The 18,141-nt window shown below is 40.8% G+C and overlaps 1 protein-coding gene across 1 annotated transcript in view; it reads right to left on the bottom strand.

Annotated features, from left to right (window-relative positions):
- Window positions 1-5,940: 5,940 nt before the first annotated feature.
- The window catches only part of CDH17 (cadherin 17), a 70,249-nt gene continuing 58,048 nt past the window's right edge, over window positions 5,941-18,141 (bottom strand). Inside the window, exons 15-18 of the mRNA XM_045805638.2 lie at window positions 14,373-14,612; window positions 9,288-9,404; window positions 9,040-9,153; window positions 5,941-6,846 (exon numbers count right to left, since the gene is read on the bottom strand). Coding sequence (XP_045661594.2) covers window positions 6,746-6,846; window positions 9,040-9,153; window positions 9,288-9,404; window positions 14,373-14,612 — 572 coding nt within the window. The 3' untranslated portion in view covers window positions 5,941-6,745. The remainder of the gene's footprint in view (window positions 6,847-9,039; window positions 9,154-9,287; window positions 9,405-14,372; window positions 14,613-18,141) is intronic.

Raw genomic sequence — 18,141 nt, 5'->3', positions numbered from 1 at the left:
AGCCAACCAGGCCATGCCTCCCTTCGGTTGTGTCTGAGCAGAGCCACCAGAAATTCTGTCGTTGGGATCTTTTCTTGGCCAGGAGCCAAAGAGGCCCAGTTTTATATTCTGTTACCAAGAATAGATCCTGTTTCCTCCCTCTCCTGTGCTTAATTCAAGAGTAACTAAAAATGCTAGGTAAACACACGTGCTATTTTTATCTGCACCTCCCATGTGCACACCCTCCTCCACTTCCAAATGTAGCCTTTCAAATCCTGGACCTACACATCAGCCCAGTTGTTGTGATGGAAACACTGAAAATGCTTTCTCTCAATCAGATGAACGCTTGCTTCCATGGCCTGCCCCTTCTTCGCTTGTCCTTCCTGTCTCACTGCCCACTCAGCTGCCTCTCTCAGGATGAGGACCACAAGGAAAAAGGAGGCTTTGGTTTCTGTCCAAAGAAACCAATGGCTATTGTCAACAGATAACTCACAAGACTCAAGGATGGCTCCTGCCTTCACTGGCGACTTTACCAGGCCTGGACTCCAGGGTCGCCCCTGACCCGTCAGAAGTATCTACCATGTCAAGAGGCCTCCGTGCCTGAAGGGCCCGGATGGCTTACCAGTGACTAACACATAGCACGTTCTCAGGAATTCATTTTGAAATGTTAAATGGAGCCTGTACCATGCGAGTATGTAAAAATGGAAAACCAGTAAAATGGAAAGTAGTTGGTTGTATTATAAAAAACGTTCTTTGTTTTTTACATGGTCGATAATATTTTTTTACATAGCCAACTCTACGAGTGCATAGCCAACTCTACGAGCACAGACCCAAGAGGGTCACTTTAGGCAGACACGCCTTTTTAGAGTAATTTTTGAGCGATGAATCTATGGTGAAATGTGTGGCATTGGCGCTCCCTGCCCAGCTCCGGCTACACACAGGGCTGCTCTCCCACAGCTACCCGGCTTCCGTCTTCTCAGCTTCTCGGTTGAGGTTCGCAGGCTCCCATGTGACAGCAGAATGACCTGGAACAGGCCCCACCAGGCTGCTCTTAGTTGAAGGGTTTCTGTGGGCCAAGGAATGGCTCTCTTGCCAGCGCCAACCCCCACCCCCTGAGCTCTGGGTCAGGGTCCCTGTTTGTGCTGGGAAGGGGTCTCAGCAGGGCTGTTAGAATTGAAGGTGCCCAGAAAGTTGAAAGGACTGGGGAGTCAAGGTTCTGAAGTAGAATCTGATTCAGACCCTAATAGGATCACATTCCCCACCACCCTGGTGCTGACTCCGCTCTCTGGAGATTGTCCGGAATAAGGGTCCTCAGCTGGGGTCACGCATTAAGATTCACTCAGAGAGAGTTTTTTTTAATGCTAAAGTTATGGCCGTCTGCCTGGAGATGCTAATTGATTTGGGGAGGGAGCCCCAGAGTGAGTATCTTTTTTATTGAGATTCAATTAATCAACATAGAGTGTATTACTAGTTTCAGAGGTAGTTCAGTGGTCCATCAGTTGCATATAACACCCAGTGCTCATGACATCACGTGCCCTCCTTAATGCCCATCACCCAGTTACCCCATCCCTCCACCTCCTCCCCTCCAGCAACCCTCAGTTTGTTTCCTAGAGGGTCTCTTACGGTCTGTCTCCCTCTCTGACTTCATCTTATTTTATCTTTTCCTCCCTTCCCCTATGATTCTCTGTTTTGTTTCTTCCACATATGAGTGAAATCATATGGTAATTGTCTTTCTCTGATTGACTTATTTTACTTAGCATAATACCCTCTAGCTCCAGCCACGTCGTTGCAAATGGCAAGCTTTCATTTTTTGATGTCTGCATAATATTTCGTGGCATATATATACACCACATCTTCTTTATCCATTCATCCATCAATGGACATGTGTGCTCCTTCCACAGTTTGGCTCGTGTGCATATTGCCACTATAAACATCGGGGTGCAGGTGCCTCTTCGAATCACTATGTTTGTATCGTTTGGATAAATACCTAGTAGTGCAATTGCTGGGTCATAGGTTAGTTCTATTTTTAACTTCTTGAGGAACTTGCATACTGTTTCCAGAGTGCCTGCACCAGCTTGCATTCCCACCAACAGTGTAGGAGGGTTCCCCTTTCTCCGCATCCTCCCCAGTATCTGTCGTTTCCTGAGTTGTTAATTTGAACCACAGAATGAGTATTTTTGAAAAACTGCCCCAGGTGATTTTAACCTGCATCCACTGAGAACTCCTGTAGTAGACAGCTGGTCGTCCAACACCTGCTACACTTCGAACTCAGGCAAAACGAGACACGCTTTTGTGAGGAGAAATTTAGGAGCAAGGCAAGGGGGTGTGGTGTTTAGGGAACAAACATATCCACTGTATGGATATCTTCACATGTGTGTAAAATGTATATTTAAGTGTATACAATGTGTGTGACACATATGGATACAGGCAAAATAAAAAATAGCATTAGTCTAGGGGCGCCTGGGTGGCACAGCGGTTAAGCCTCTGCCTTCAGCTCAGGGTGTGATCCCAGCGTTATGGGATCGAGCCCCACATCAGGCTCCTCCGCTATGAGCCTGCTTCTTCCTCTCCCACTCCCCCTGCCTGTGTTCCCTCTCTCGCTGGCTGTCTCTCTCTCTGTCAAATAAATAAACAAAATCTTAAAAAAAAAAAATAGCATTAGTCTTGAGATAGTCTCCTCCCGAGATAACTTTGAGGTTTGAGTTCTATTTTCTGTTTTCTTTTTTTTTTCCCTGTTACTATTTTAAAACATTGATGTTATGGACAAACATGGTAGGATTCCATTTATATGAGGTCCCTAGAATAATCAAATTCAGAGACAGAAAGTTAGGATAGTGGTTACCAGAGGCTCAGGGGAGGAAGGGAGTGGGGAGTTATTGTTTCATGGGTAGAGTTCCACTTGGGAAGATGAAAATGTTCTGGAGATGGATGTTGGTGATGGTTGCACAACCATGTGGATTTCCTTAATGCAAATGAACTGTACACTTAAAAATAGTTCAACTGATTTTTTAAAAGTTGAATTGTAAGATAGTGTATCTTTTTGGATAACTTCGAAGGCTCCAAGTTTAACAAGCTCCCATGATGCATAGCTATACACACGGAATCCTGGAAGTGAATCGGTTCATTCTTGCATTAGCTCCGTCAGAGGTCATCTCAGCTTCCTGCCTGTGGGGTTGTTTAGACCGTGGAGCAACGCCTGGAGATCTCCACTCTTAATTTACTGCTCCCCAGAAACCTCTGAGACATTCTACAGAGCTGTTCACAAAAGTTGCCACCTATTCCTCCTCCCTCCACCACTGAGACCCTCAGGCTCACAGCTATTTCTTAACCACGCAGAAACCCTCAGGGCTTTTTAATTCGCAGAGCAGCCAGCTTTGGGGATGTTTGCATGGGGCATCAGGGTTTGTGTGTAGGGGGAAGAAGTGTGGTGAAGTGGGAGTTTAAGGTGTCTTTGAGGATATGGTAGGTGAACACATGAATTCATTCCAATTTGTCAAATGGGTGGCACTTATGTGACAATAGCATAAGTAGTCAAGATGAATCAACTATTTCACTTATGCATTCTTCAAAAAACTATGGAGGAGCGACTATGAACCAAGACTTGTCATACTGGCATTGAAAGGATTCTGAGAAGTCCCAGACTAATTGCAGAGATCAAATGGGCTCTAATTGTAGAACATGAGAGGGGCCATACGCAAGGCTCAAATATCATTCTTTTTGTTGCAAGGGCCAGAAATCCATTGAGCTTTAAGTAAAAAAGGAATGTACTGGCTCACAAGTCCAGGGCAAGGTTGCCCTCAAACACATCTGCATCTTGGTACTCAACATCTTTCAAATTTTCTCCTCTTATCTCTTGACCCTCCATGGTCCTTGTTCAGGGGCAGGTTCACCTTTCGTGGTGATCAGAACACTCTAAGTTTACTTCCTACTAGTTTAGCAAATTCCACTTAAAGAGAGCTATTTTTAGCGGCGCCTGGGTGGCTCAGACGTTAAGCGTCTGCCTTCGGCTCAGGGCGTGATCCCAGCGTTCTAGGATCGAGCCCCACATCGGGCTTCTCCGCTGGGAGCCTGCTTCTTCCTCTCCCACTCCCCCTGCCTGTGTTCCCTCTCTCGCTGGTTGTCTCTTTCTCTGTGTCAAATAAACAAAATCTAAAAAAAAAAAAAAAAAGCTATTTTTAAGAGTTTCAACTAGAATTCTGGAAGTTTTAGTGAGATAAAATACCTATCTCTAAAGCTGAAAGAATGAGGGAACACAAGGGTTGGCTCTACCCAAACTATATAGGTAAGTGAGGGGTGGAGGAAATGTTTCCCAGTGGAAATAGAACTACTTAAACTGGAAGAGGAAATGGATCCTGGCCAAACAATTTTTCTCACCACGGCATGGAAGTTTAGATGAGGTAATGGCCTGGTCTCTTATAGGAAATCAGAGAAGGTTTCCCAAAGGGACCAGTATTTAAACAGATCTTAAGACCTTAAGAATGGGTAGGACCTGCTTGTGGAAGGAAGAGAAGGTTGAGAAAAAGGACCTGCCCCAGGGGGAAAAAAAAAAAAAAGCAAGAAAAATATGAATACTAATCAATGATTTTAGATGAGAAGGTTCTGTGTGATCAGCCTATTGTTAGGTGGTACGAGTTGGTCCAGAGAGAACAACACTGAATTGAGGCAAGATAGACCCCTGAACGTACATCAGCAGACTTGCCTTGGGACTGCTTTGGTCTTTCAATAATGATAGCAAGATTTCTTGAAAATAAGCAGGGCAAGCAGTGATACATTTTCATGTGATGTAAATGTCACATCATAGCCACTCTTGGTCAAAAACACACAAGTAGGGGTGCCAGAGTGGCTCAGTCAATTGGGCGTCCAACTCTTGGTTTCAGCTCAGGTCATGATCTCAGGGTCCTAAGATCAAGCCCCATGTCAGGCTCCACGATCAGCAGGGACTCTGATTGGGATTCTCTCTCTCTTCCTAACCCTCTGCCCCTTCCCCCTTGCCTGTGTATGTGTGTGTGTGTGTGCATGCTCTCTCTCAAATAAATAAGTCTTGGGGCACCTGGGTAGCTCAGTCAGTTGGCTCAGGTCATGATCTCAGGGTCCTGGAATGGAGCCCATGTCAGGCTCTCTGCTCAGCAGGGAGTCCGTTTCTCCCTCTCCCCCTGCACCTCCCCTCTACTCATGTCCTCTCTCTCTCTCTCTCTAATATTTAAATAAGATCTTTAAAAAAAATAAAATAAATAAAATAAATAAATCTTTTTTTAAAAACCACATAATTAAAATATCTATAGAAGTTACTGAGAAATTTAGACTATTCTTTGGGTTGGGATATAATTTGTGAAGTAAATTTGTTTTTGGTGCTCTTGGATTTTTGTCTTATTTTGTCTTTTAACGTACAGTGAAACAAGGTAGAACCTTACCCATTAGGAGATTTTCAATGAGCCTCATGTGAAAAAACAGGTAAAAGAGTCTGAGGCACAAGATAACACACAAAAAAGCAATATTAAGGTCTTAGAGTTCAGATATTTTCCTTTGTTTTACTTTTTTGCCTATAAAAATATAATAGAAGTCCACAAAAAGGATTATTTATGAAAAATAGAACTCCATGGCCTGCTTCAGCTGCCATTGTAAGAGTACATTTTCAGATACAAGTTCTTTTCCAGAAAATTCTTGAAAATTCTGAGAGGTTTTGTAATGTTGAATGCTTTCAAGGCTCAAAGCATGAGCCAGACAATAGTTCCAGACCTAAAAATGCTTCCAAATGTCTAAGGTTCTCTTATTCAAAATATCTGTCTTGAACCCAACCCATGGTCCTGAAAGCAGTGATTTTTTTTATTTCACTGTAGACTCTTCCTTATAGACCAACTCTACATGGGAGGCAATTCCCATCAAGGTTAAGTAACCATTGTTAACCAGATCTTCCCTCAACAAATGCAAAGAACCAGGAAGCAGAGCCCAAGAGCCCAAGAAACAAAACCACAGTCAACATTTATTCCTGATTTTTGTCACTACTTCTTCCACACATTCTTATTTTCGTTCACTGTTAAATATACAGCAAGCAAAACTATATTAACATACACGTAAGGAAAACATGTGCAGAACATAAGCATGGTAGGTAGTAAGTAAATCTGGTCAGTGGTTGGTTTCTGCACCAAAATTTATGAAAGTGGGCGTGTGTGGCCTGTGGGAGGCTGGGCCATTTCCAAGTGGAAGGACCTCAAGTGAAGAGCAAAACAAGCCACACTGAGCTAAAGAAGGCTGACAACACAAGGAGTTCCCGTTTACACCAAAGGACAAGGCTTCCATGTTACTTTTTTCCTGAGACTTCACTTTGTTCTTTTTTCCAATGAATGTTTTAAAATTAGTGCAAGACCAAATGAGACATGAGGAAGGGGACACAGGATGCAATTAGAGAAAGTACAGATGGAATCCAGGAAGTTCTGTGGTACATGGCTGATAAATCTTGATAAGGAGAAAATGAACAGAATATTTCATCAGTCCATCTTTCCCTAAAGGGAAAAAACACATACATTTTTTGTTTTGGATAAATAGCTAAAGCTTTTGCAGAGGGGAAAGTGTCATGGGAAAATGGGAAATGTCTCTAACGTCTATAGCGCACAAGATATCAAAAAGTAATAAAATATTAAAGGGCTAGAGGGTATATCTGTAAAAAATTATCGTGCGCATGCTGGATAAAAAAGTGAAATTATGGGATTAAATGGTCGTGTTACTGAAATAGCACTCAATACATAAACTCAAGCATTCCTTTTCAAATTCAGTTTTTCAGTGGTTGGGCTTCGGATGCCTGAGCACTTTCGACATTATCTTTGCCTTCATTCTTCTTTATTCGGATAAACACGACTGCTAAAATTATACCTAAAAGAGAAAACGCAGGGTCAAAGAGATGGAATCTTAAAATGTACTATCACATTCGTTTATAAAGTAGTACTCTGGTAGGAAAAAATGACTCATGTGACTCATTTCTTTTTGTGGTTCAACAAAGTTTTGTTGTCCTGGTGAATAAGGGATTCTAGGCATTGGCTTTCTTGGATTCGTAAACTTATCATTTATCTTGTTGTCAGTAAGCGTGTATCAAGTCCCAAATCATATCTAAGCTGGTGGCTATCACTGGGTCCTTAGCAAGGAGTATAGGACCTAACGCAAGCTGAAGACGAAGTGTGTAAGCATCTGACAGAGTTCCTGACCTTTGCACATATTCAACAAATGTCTAGTCCAGTCCTTCCTCTTCTCTAGAGGAATCTGTCCAATCAGAACAACCAGAAAGCTGTTCTCTGACCTGTTCACCTACCTAAAGCTTAGGTGTGTCCACACCAGATACCCCATTTGCTTTGATGCCTTCCTCATGGCTCCAGCTCTGGTAGACTCCCTAACCTTACTGGTTTCTCTTATCTCTGAACTCCTATAAAATTACATTGTGCATTTTAGCACTAACTGTGTACTATAAACCAGAGACCAATATGGAAAAGGGGAGTTGTTTTAAGGAAATTAACCTGGCAGCAAATTTACAGGAGGAATCATGGTGGAAGACACTGGATGCTCAGAGACTGATTAAGAATCTTGCACTAAGGGGCGCCTGGGTGGCTCAGTTGGTTAAGCATCTGTCTTCGGCTCAGGTCATGATCTCTAGGTCTTGGGATCAAGCCCCATGTTGCTCTTCCCGCTCAGCAGGGAGTCTGCTGCTACCTCTCCTCCCCCGTTTGTGCTCTCTCTCTGTGTCTCTCTCTCTCTCAAATGAATAAATAAAATCTTTTAAAAATTAAAAAAAAGAATCTTGCACTTATCCCAACCCTATTTTGAAAAAAGTAAGAATATGAAACCGTAAGATCCTATTACTTCTATCTTTAGATATCCCCAAACTCATCCAATCTTTAATGTGTGGCAAAATTATGGGATTAAATTGTCATGAGAGAAAACTATTTGGTGCATAAACTCAAAAATCCTTTTAAGATGGAAGGGCGGACAGAGTCAGAAAACACACAGAAAGCATAAGGGACCTTGGTAAGTGAGTGAAAACTCAAAAGGCCAGCTCAGTTAGTACGAAAAGTGTGTGTCAGCCTGTGGTCAGGGAGCAAAGATGATCCCCATGCACACGTGAGGATGGGTTGTGACTATGTCACAAAAGTCCTTCCCTGTTGTGAGAATGAGGAATTTGGATGGAATGGTATAAGGAAATGAGATCCCTTTTAGACCTGTGAATCAGAGTCCAATGTGACAGACTGGGTCGTGGCTGAAAAGACCAGAAGCCAAGAGAACAATGAAGAATTCTTAGAAGAACCCCACCCGTCCTTTGAAAAGAGAAAGGATGTGGAACGGTGTAAACCCCTTCAGTCAAGTGGATCTGGCTTGATGAAGGATCTATCTCTAATATTTAACTTATGGTGATGACAACAGTTGAAAGAGGACATTACCACAGTAAGCACTGAGCTTTTCACACAAAAAAGGAAGATGGCTAGAAATAGGGACTCTGCTGTCTGGCCTGGCCGGGGCCAAGGCAGGGTAAGGCCTGTGATAAGCTAAAATTGCTCCGGGGCAGTAAAGAATCAGAGTCCACAGTCATGAAAATATGCAAAGGGAAATTGTGCAACATTTCAGGTATGTGAGCGTCTCCACTGGAAGGCCGACTCTACCTACTCCAACAATGGTAGACCGGACTGTGAGCTCTGAATGTAGGACCTGGTATGTCTTGCCCATCGCTGTACCCCCCATATCGAGCACAGTGGCTGGTTATATAGCAGGGCACATCTACTGCATTTCTTTCTCCTTCATCACAAAATCTTGGTAACTAGGTCCAAAATATAACAGTTTATGCTTTAAAGCCTCTTGTATTATATTTCCCAAACTAACCAACAAAGCAATGAAAAGTAAAGGGTTGTAGGAAGGCAGCAGCTCTCAACTGGGAAGGTCTGATGGTTTGCTGGTGATCTGTGTTCCTGGCTATTGCCCAGATTGCCAGTGAGCAGCCAGCAGACCGGCCCTGAACAGAGACCCTGAGATAAATGTTTCAAAGGCCCAGAGCAGGAATCCTTGAATCTGAGAAATTATACTCACCAATAACCAAAAAGGTGGTCAGGAGTATACCAACGGCCATGCCCACCGTGGGCATCCCAGACTGGTGACCTGCCGCCCGGAAACAGCTTCCTTCCACACACTTGCAGAAAGTAACTGCAAAGCAGAACAGTATTTGGTAAAACATTTTCAAGTAAGCAGTTGCAGAATTCCTTATCAAAGATAAGAATTCTCTCAAACTACCCATGGTGACAGACTCGATCCTGAGTTGTCTGCGGGAAAACACCTACCTGGTAAAGAGACTATTCCTTCCAAGGGTGGCTGACCACGATCATTGATGCGGATCGGGACGTTGTAAACTCTCTCCTCAAAGTCCGTGTGCTTGGTGCAAAGTTTGGCATGAGTTCCTGTCAGATCAGGGAAAAAATGGATGACATGGAAACACAACCTCAGAACCACGTATCAATAGGAATAAAGCTCATCTTTGCAGTACATGCTAAGGTTGACCAGGGAATGATTCAATGTAAGTATGAGTTAAACTACCCAAAGTATTACCTCTCTATGTGAACCTTCCGTAATGTCAAACAGGATGCCAAGACATCCTGCGATTTGATCATGATTTCTCTGTAGAATGAACTCTACTGAATATAGCTGGTTATCATTATTCCCCTATAGCTATGTTCTAAAGTTAAATTGAATTAAACACTGGATTAGAAAGAGAAAAAATATTTGAAGAAATAATTGCTAATTGTTTTTCTAAATTTGATGACAAACTGAGGACTTCAGAGGGGAGGGGGGTGAGGGATTGGGATAGGCCGGTGATGGGTATTAAGGAGGGCACGTATTGCATGGTGCACTGGGTGTTATATGCAAATAATGAATCATGGAATGCTACATCAAAAACTAAGGATATACTCTATGGTGACTAACATAACATAATAAAAAATTATTTAAAAAAATAATAAATTTGATGACAACTCTAAATCCTCAGATCCAAGATTAGTAAATCCCAGGAAAAAGAAAAACAAACAAAACTATACTAAGGCACGTAATAATCAAATTGCTTAAAATTGGTGGAAAAGAAAATTTTAAAAGCATCTGAAGAAAAAAAAGATACATTAGATTTAAGGGAACAAAGAAGAAGAATGCAATCCAAAACAGAGTAGAAACAATATCTTTAAAGTACTGAGAGACAAGAGTCCCAATAAATTTAAAAGTATTCCAGTCAAGTGTTCTCTGGTCATTACGAAATTAAGTTAGAAATCAATAATCAGGGGCGCCTGGGTGGCTCAGCCGTTAAGCGTCTGCCTTCGGCTCAGGTCATGATCCCAGGGTCCTGGGATCAAGCCCCGCATCCGGCTCCCTGCTTGGCGGGAAGCCTGCTTCTCCCTCTCCCACTCCCCTTGCTTGTGTTCCCTCTCTCACTATCTCTCTCTGTAAAATAAATAAATAAGATCTTAAAAAAAAAAAAGAAATCAATAATCAGGAAGATGTATGAAATCCCCATATATTTGGAAACTATCTAATACTCTTCTATATAACCCAGGGGTCACAGAAGAAATGTAAAGGGAAATTAGAAAGTGTTTTGAACTGAATGAAAATGAAAACACAATACATCAAACTTTATGGAACACAGCTAACATGACACTAAGAGATATATTTATTGCACCAAATGTCCATATTAACAAAGCAAAAATTTCCAAATTAATTGCTGCAGCTTCCACTTAATAAAAATGGAACAAGAACAACAAATTAAATACAACATAAGAGGAATGAAGGAAATAATAAAGATCTGAGCACTGAAATACAAAACAAAAAATAGAGAAAAATCTTTGAAATCAAAAGCTGGTTCTTTGAGAATATTAATAAAATTAATAAACTCTAGCCGGATTGATCAGGAAAAAAAAGTGACAATTTTCTAATATCAGAATGAAGTGATGATATCACTTCATATTCTATAAATATTAAGAGAATAATAAAAGAATATGGCAAATAACTTTGTGCCAATAAATTAGACAAATCAAATGAAATAGACAAATTATTTTAAAAATATAAACTAATAATTTCAACCAACAAGAAATCTATAACTTAAATAGCCCTGTATCTACTAAAGAAATCGAATTTTTAATTAAAACTTCCTATAAAGATGGCTCTGGATCCAGATGGCTTTACTGGCGAATTCTACCAAACTTTAAGAGAAAAATAAAAAACAATTTTACATAAACTCTTCCAGATAATTGAAGAAGTAGAATAGTTCCTAACTCATTCTATGAGGCCAGCATTACTCTGATACCAAAACCAGACAAAGACATTACAAGGAAAGAAAAAACATAGACCAATATTCCTCAAGAATACAGATAGAGAAATCCTTAAAATTTTAGCAAATCATATCTAACAAAATATAAAAGTGCTAATATTTCACCACCAACTAGGCTTTATATCAGTAAGGGATTGGTTTAAGATCCAAAAGTTGATTGATATAATTCACCAGTCAACAGAACAACAACAAAAATATCAACCACACAATCATCTCAATAGATGCAAAAGAGAATAAGAGAATATGTATATAAGAATTTTAGCATCCATTCCCAGTTTAAAGAAAGAAAGAAAACCCTCTCTGCAGGTTAGCAATAGGAGAAAAATTCTTCAATCTGATAAAGGGCATGGACAAAAAAGCTACAGCAAACTTCTTAAGTAATGGTCAAAGACTGAATGCTTTTTCCCCATATCAGGTACAAACCAGGGTATTTCTACTTTTACAACTTTCATTCAACATTCTACTGATAGTTTCAGCCAGTAATGAAACAAGATAAAGAAATAAAAGGTATCCAGTTTGTAAAGGAGATTAAAATGTTACTATTTGGGGGCGCCTGGGTGGCACAGCAGTTAAGCGTTAAGCGTCTGCCTTCGGCTCAGGGCGTGATCCCGGCCTTATGGGATCGAGCCCCACATCAGGCTCCTCCTCTATGAGCCTGCTTCTTCCTCTCTCACTCCCCCTGCTTGTGTTCCCTCTCTCGCTGGCTGTCTCTATCTCTGTCAAATGAATAAATAAATAAAATCTTTTAAAAAAAAAAAGTTACTATTTGCAGACAACAGGATTGCCCATGTAGAAAACCTATGGAGTCGTAAGAAAGGAAGAGAGAGCACTGCAAAATGAGTTCAGCAGTGTCATAGGATATAAGATTAATACACAAAAATCATCAATTATATTCCCATATCCTGGAATTTCTTAAAAATTAAATTTTTCAATACCATTTAAGACAGCATCAAAACTATGAGATGCTTAGGGGAAATTTTGCAAGAAATATACACTGAAAATTAAAACTTTGCTCAGAGGAATTAAGGAAGACCTAAACAAATAGAGATATATATCATGTTCATGGGTTAGAGGATTCAGTTTTGTTAAGATGTCAATTCTCCCCCAAATTCAGCTACAGAGTCACATGATCCCCAATCACAATCACCATAGGCTTTTTTGGTAGAAATGACAAGCTAAATTCTAAAGTTTATATGGAATGCACCTAGAATAGATGAAAAAAATTCTGAAAAAGAACACTGTTGGAAAAGTTACACTACCTGATTTCGAGTTTTATTATAGTGTAACAGTCATCAAAACAGTGTAGTATTGGTATAAAGGTAGGCAAAGAGATCAGTGAAACAGAAAAGTCCAGAAATGGATCCATATACATGTAGTCACTTGATCTTTGACAAAGCTGCCAAGACAATTCAATGTGAAAAGGATATTATCAGAAAAATTAAATAGTCCTATTAAATACAATGAACCTTGACCTTAACCACATACCACATACAAAAATTAACTTGAGGGGCACCTGGGTGGCTCAGCTGGTCAAGTGTCTGACTCTTGATTTCGGCTCAGGTCATGATCTCAGGGGTCTTGAGATCCAGCCTCATGGCAGGTTCCACGCTCAAAGGGGAGTCTGCTTGAGATTCTCTCTCTCTCTCCCTCTGCCCCCTGAGTTTTTGCTCTCTCTCTCTCTAAAACTAATAAATGAATAAATCTTTTTTAAAACATTAACTTGAAATGGACCATGGAGCTAAATGTAAAAGCTGACACTGTAAAACCTTTAAGGGAAAAAATTAGAAGATTTTAGTAACCTTGGGTATGGCAAAAATTTCTTAAATACTACAGCAAAAAAGTCACAAATTACATAAAATTTAAAAGTCAATAAATCAGATACCATAAAAAAATTTAAATTTGTTCTTCAAAAGACACTGTCACAAAATGAAAACACAAGCCATGTCCTGTGAGGAAGTATCTATTAACATATTATCTGACAAAGAATTTGTACCTCGACTATAGAAAGAATGCGAGAAGTCAACAATGGAAACCAAACAGCCAAATTTTTCAAATGGGCACAAAATTTGACCAGGCACTTCACCAGTGAAGATACATGGGTGGCAAATAAACACCTGGAGAGATGCTCAACACCATTAGCCTTTAGGGAAACATAAATTAAAACCACAATGCTACCACACCCCCACTAGAACGGCTAAAATCAAAGAGACCAAGCATAGCAAGTGTTGGAGAGAACATTGAGCAGCTAGACTTCTCGTGCGCCCAGGGGAATGGAAAATGTTACAAACTGGAAAAACAATTTGCCGTTTTCTTAAAAATTTAACCATGCAGCTACCGTATGGCCCAACCATTCCACTGCTAGGGATTCAGCCAAGAAAAATGAAAGCATATGCTCTTACAAAATTCTTGTTCCCAAATGCTTATCGCAGCGTCACTTGATGCTAGGTGAAAATAGCCAGACAAAAAAGAGTACATACTGTATTACTGCATTTAGATAAAATTCTTGAAAATGCAAACTGATCTACAGTGACAAGAAGCAGATCAGTGGTTCCCTGGGGATGGGGGGTGGAGGGGGGATGGAAAAGGGGATTTGCAACTGGAGCATGAAAAATCTTGGGGGGTGGTGAAAGTGTTCTTATCCTTATTGTGCTGAGGGTTTCAATGGTATCTACATTTATCAATTTTTAGAAAATTGTATGCTTTAAATATGTGCTGTTTATTGGATGACAATTGTATTTCAATGAAGCTGTTTTTAAGAACCGTTATGAAATCTGCTTCTCAGCTGCCATTGGAAATTGTGCCAGTGTTGTTCAAATTGTCCAATTATCCAACTGTCCGATGGACACTAAGGGGGATGCTGTGTGGTCATCTTTCCTCCCTCCAAAGCCCAAGCCTTTCTTCCCTCTGAAGAGCTCCTCTCTAGTTCTCAGAGCATGGACTTCCTACCTGCAGCATGGAAGAAAGCTCTGTGGTCAGTGGCTGCAAGCACACCGAGGCAAATAAAAACGAATTGTAATCATTGATCAGTGTGCTGTTCGATGTACTTTTGACAACTCACCATTGATCCTGGAAACTTCCCAGGTGTTTTGTAACATATCACTACCAAGGGAAAAATCAAACTGTGGACCCCGAAATGACTGCTGGTCATCATCAGTGGCCTCGAAAATGACAGTTCCGGTTGCTTGGAGGGGGTGACACAGAAACAAGCCTGAGTCGTCCTTGGCTAGCCGAGGGGGGTTGTCGTTCACATCTGAGAGGGTCAGGTGGAAATAGGCTGTGGAGCTCAGGGAGGAGCCACCTAATGAAGTGAGGGATTGAAACATGGTATCAGCTCTCTCATTTTCCTCTTAATGGGAAAAAGATATTTCCTTTTCTTAAAACACACACAGACACACACACACACACACAGTTCAAGCACTTGGGTATACTGAGGTAGTAGAAAGATAACAAGCTTTTAGAATCAGACCTGGTTTCATTTCCTAATTAAAAAGTCTCACTGATAATAATAATAACTAAGATTAATATGCTAATATTTTTTTATTTAAATTCAAGTTAGTTAACATATAGTGTAGTATTGGTTTTAGGAATAGAATTTAGGGGCGTCTGGGTGGCTCAGTCGTTAAGCGTCTGCCTTTGGCTCAGGGCGTGATCCCGGCGTTCTGGGATCGAGCCCCACATCAGGCTCCTCGGTTGGGAGCCTGCTTCTTCCTCTCCCACTCCCCCTGCTTGTGTTCCCTCTCTCACTGGCTGTCTCTCTGTCTGTCAAATAAATAAATAAAATCTTTAAAAAAAAAAGAATAGAATTTAGTGCTTCATCGTTTATATATAACACCCAGTGCTCATCACAAGTGCCCTCCTTAATGCCGATAAGCCATTTAGCCCATCCCACCCACCTCTCCTCCAGCAATCCTCAGTTTGTTTCCTATAGTTAAGAGTCACTTATGGTTTGCCTCCCTCTCTGCTTTTATCTTATTTTGTTTTTCCTTACCGTCCCCTATATTCATCTGTTTTGTTTCTTAAATTCCATGTATGAGTGAAATCATATGGTATTTGTCTTTGACTAACTTATTTTGCTTAGCATAATACCCTCTAGCTCCATCCACGTCGTTACAAATGGCAAGGTTTCATTCCTTTTGATGGCCAAGTAATATTCCGTTGTGTATATCTACCACATCTTTATCCATTCATCTGTCGATGGACATCTGGGCTCTTTCCATAATTTGGCTATTGTGGACATTGCTGCTATAAACATTGGGGTGCATGTGTCCCTTTGAATCGGCACTTGTGTATCCTTTGGATAAATACCCAGTAGTGCAATGGCTGGCTTGTAGGGAAGTTCTATTTTTAACTGTTTAAGGAACCTCCATACTGTTTTCCATAGTGGCTGCACCAGTTTGCATCCCCACCAACAGTGCAAAAAGGCTCCCCTTTCTCAGCATCCTCATCAATACCTGTTGTTTTCTGAGTTGTTCATTTTAGCTGTTCTGACAGGTGTGAGGTGGTACCTCCCTGTAGTTTTGATTTGCATTTCCCTGATGATGAGTGATGTTGAGCGTCTTTTCCTGGGTCTGCTAGTCATTTGTATGTCTTCTTTGGGAGAATGTCTATTCATGTCTTCTGCCCATTTCTTAACTGGATTATTTATTTTTGGGGTGCATGTGTCCCTTTGAATCGGCACTTGTGTATCCTTTGGATAAATACCTAGCTGTGCCATTGCAATTGATTTTGATGAGTTCTTTATGGATTCTGGATACTAGCTCTTTATTCCATATGTCATTTGCAAATATTTCCGCCCATTCCATAGGTTGCCTTTCAGTTTTGTTCATTGTTTCCTTCAATATGCAGAAGCTTTTTATCTTAATGAAGTCCCAATAGTTCATTTTTGCTTTTGTTTCCCTTGCTTTGGAGACGAGTCTAGTAAGAAGTTGCTGCAGGCGAGGTCACAGAGGTTGCTGCCTGTGTTCTCTAGGATTTTGATGGATTCCTGTCTCACATTTAGGTCTGTCATCCATCTTGAATTTATATTTGTGGGAAAGTGGTCCAGTTTCATTTTTCTGCCTGTGGCTCTCCAGTTTTCCCAGCAGCATTTGTTGAAGAGACTGTCTTTTTTTCCATTGGATATTCTTTCCTGCTTTGTCAAAGATTAGTTGACCATAGAGTTGAGGGTCCATTTCTGGATTCTCTATTCTGTTCCATTGACCTGTGTGTCTGTTTTTGTGCCAGTACCATATTGTCTTGATGATTACAGCTTTGTAATAGAACTTGAAGTCTGGAATCATGATGTCTCCAGTTTTGTTGGTTTTTTTTCAGGATTTTTTTGGCTTCTTGGGGTCTTTTGTGGTCCCATACAAATTTTAGGATTGTTTGTTCTAGCTCTGTGAAAAATGCGGGTGTTATTTTGATCAGGATTGCACTGAATGTGCAGATTGCTTTGGGTATACATTACTTCAAAACAACTCCGATGTGCATTTACTGATGACAAGACTGAGGTTCAGAGGAGTTATGTGACTTGCCCAAGGTCACACAGCAATAGAGAGCTTTCCACCCCACGAAGTCTGACTCTAGAGCCCACAATTTCTTCTCAACACTGACCCAGGTACGTTTGTTAAGTTTTCTATACCTCATTTCTTCAGCTGTAAAATATGTGACTTTGTGAGGATCCCACAGGTTGTGTTTGTTGAAAATACTAAAGGGCTGCCTGAATGTTATTTACTATGGTGTAGTGGTGAAAGGTTTAGACTCTGTAGCCTTAACAGTTGGTAGCTGTGTGATGGTGAGCAAGTTACTTCTCAGTGCCTTGACTTCCTCATCCATAAAATATGGTCAATAATAGCACCTTACCCATGGTGTTGCATGAGGATTGAGTTATTACACAAAGTGCTTAAAACCAGGGCCGCCAGTGCAATGTAAACACTGACTCTTCTCATTCTCCCTGACATCAGTCACAGATACTGGTTCCAAGATTCTGACCCCATCTTGCTTTAATTCCAGTGAACCTTGTCCTTTTGCTTTGCTTTTCAACTGTCTTCCATGGCCCTGACCACACTTAACCAAAGGAGGAAAAGCCACTGTGCCCTTGAAGTCATTTCCTCTATCTGCATCGTTTCAAAGCCAACAAAGGGAACAAGGTTTTGAATCCTGGTTTTGATTCATGGAACTTCTAAAATGTGAGAGGTCTCTAGGACACATCCAAAGTGAAATGTTGATCCCCACAGTATGTTGTAGCGGAATGTGCGGCATAAAGGCTCAGCCAGAAACTTCCTACTGATTAATCGGGAGCTTTTAAATCAAGAGTTCAATGTATACAACGTGATAGTGGAATGTGCTTCTCTGGAAATAAAGGAGAGAGCGAGTCCCCGACCCGTCTCAGCAAGGCGTGTCTGCTTGCACACAACTCTTCCAAATTTGGCACAGACATCGGCATTTCTACCCTCATTGGCTTAACTTGACTGTGGCACTTTTGTTTTTCTTAATGCTTTCACATGCAGGGACCATTTTTATGATTCCCATCCACTGGAATGTTCCCCATTCCACCTCCCAATCCTGGTGGGCCTCACATTTGGAAGTTTATTTTTTCGGTCTAAAACTGTATTTATTTAGTCCTAATTTGTTCCATTCTCATTTTTTGGTAAACTAGGCAGATATATTTGCTATTTAATTAGAGGCCTCAACCAGCATAAGATCAACAGAATTTCTACGCTAAGTTGGAAAATTCCATTTAAATGCAAAGAAACCTAATGTTTTCATCACCAGCCTTATCACTGGTATGCATACTATTCCTATGGGTGTATATTGCAATTTTTCAAGTTCCCTGGAACTCCACACTC

Source organism: Ursus americanus, chromosome 9 (assembly GCF_024610735.1).
Source record: "Ursus americanus isolate L20-20 chromosome 9, mUrsAme1.1.p, whole genome shotgun sequence".
NCBI lineage: Eukaryota > Metazoa > Chordata > Mammalia > Carnivora > Ursidae > Ursus > Ursus americanus.
The sequence above is the reverse complement of the archived record's forward strand: the minus strand, read 5'-3'. Positions and strand labels throughout refer to the sequence as shown.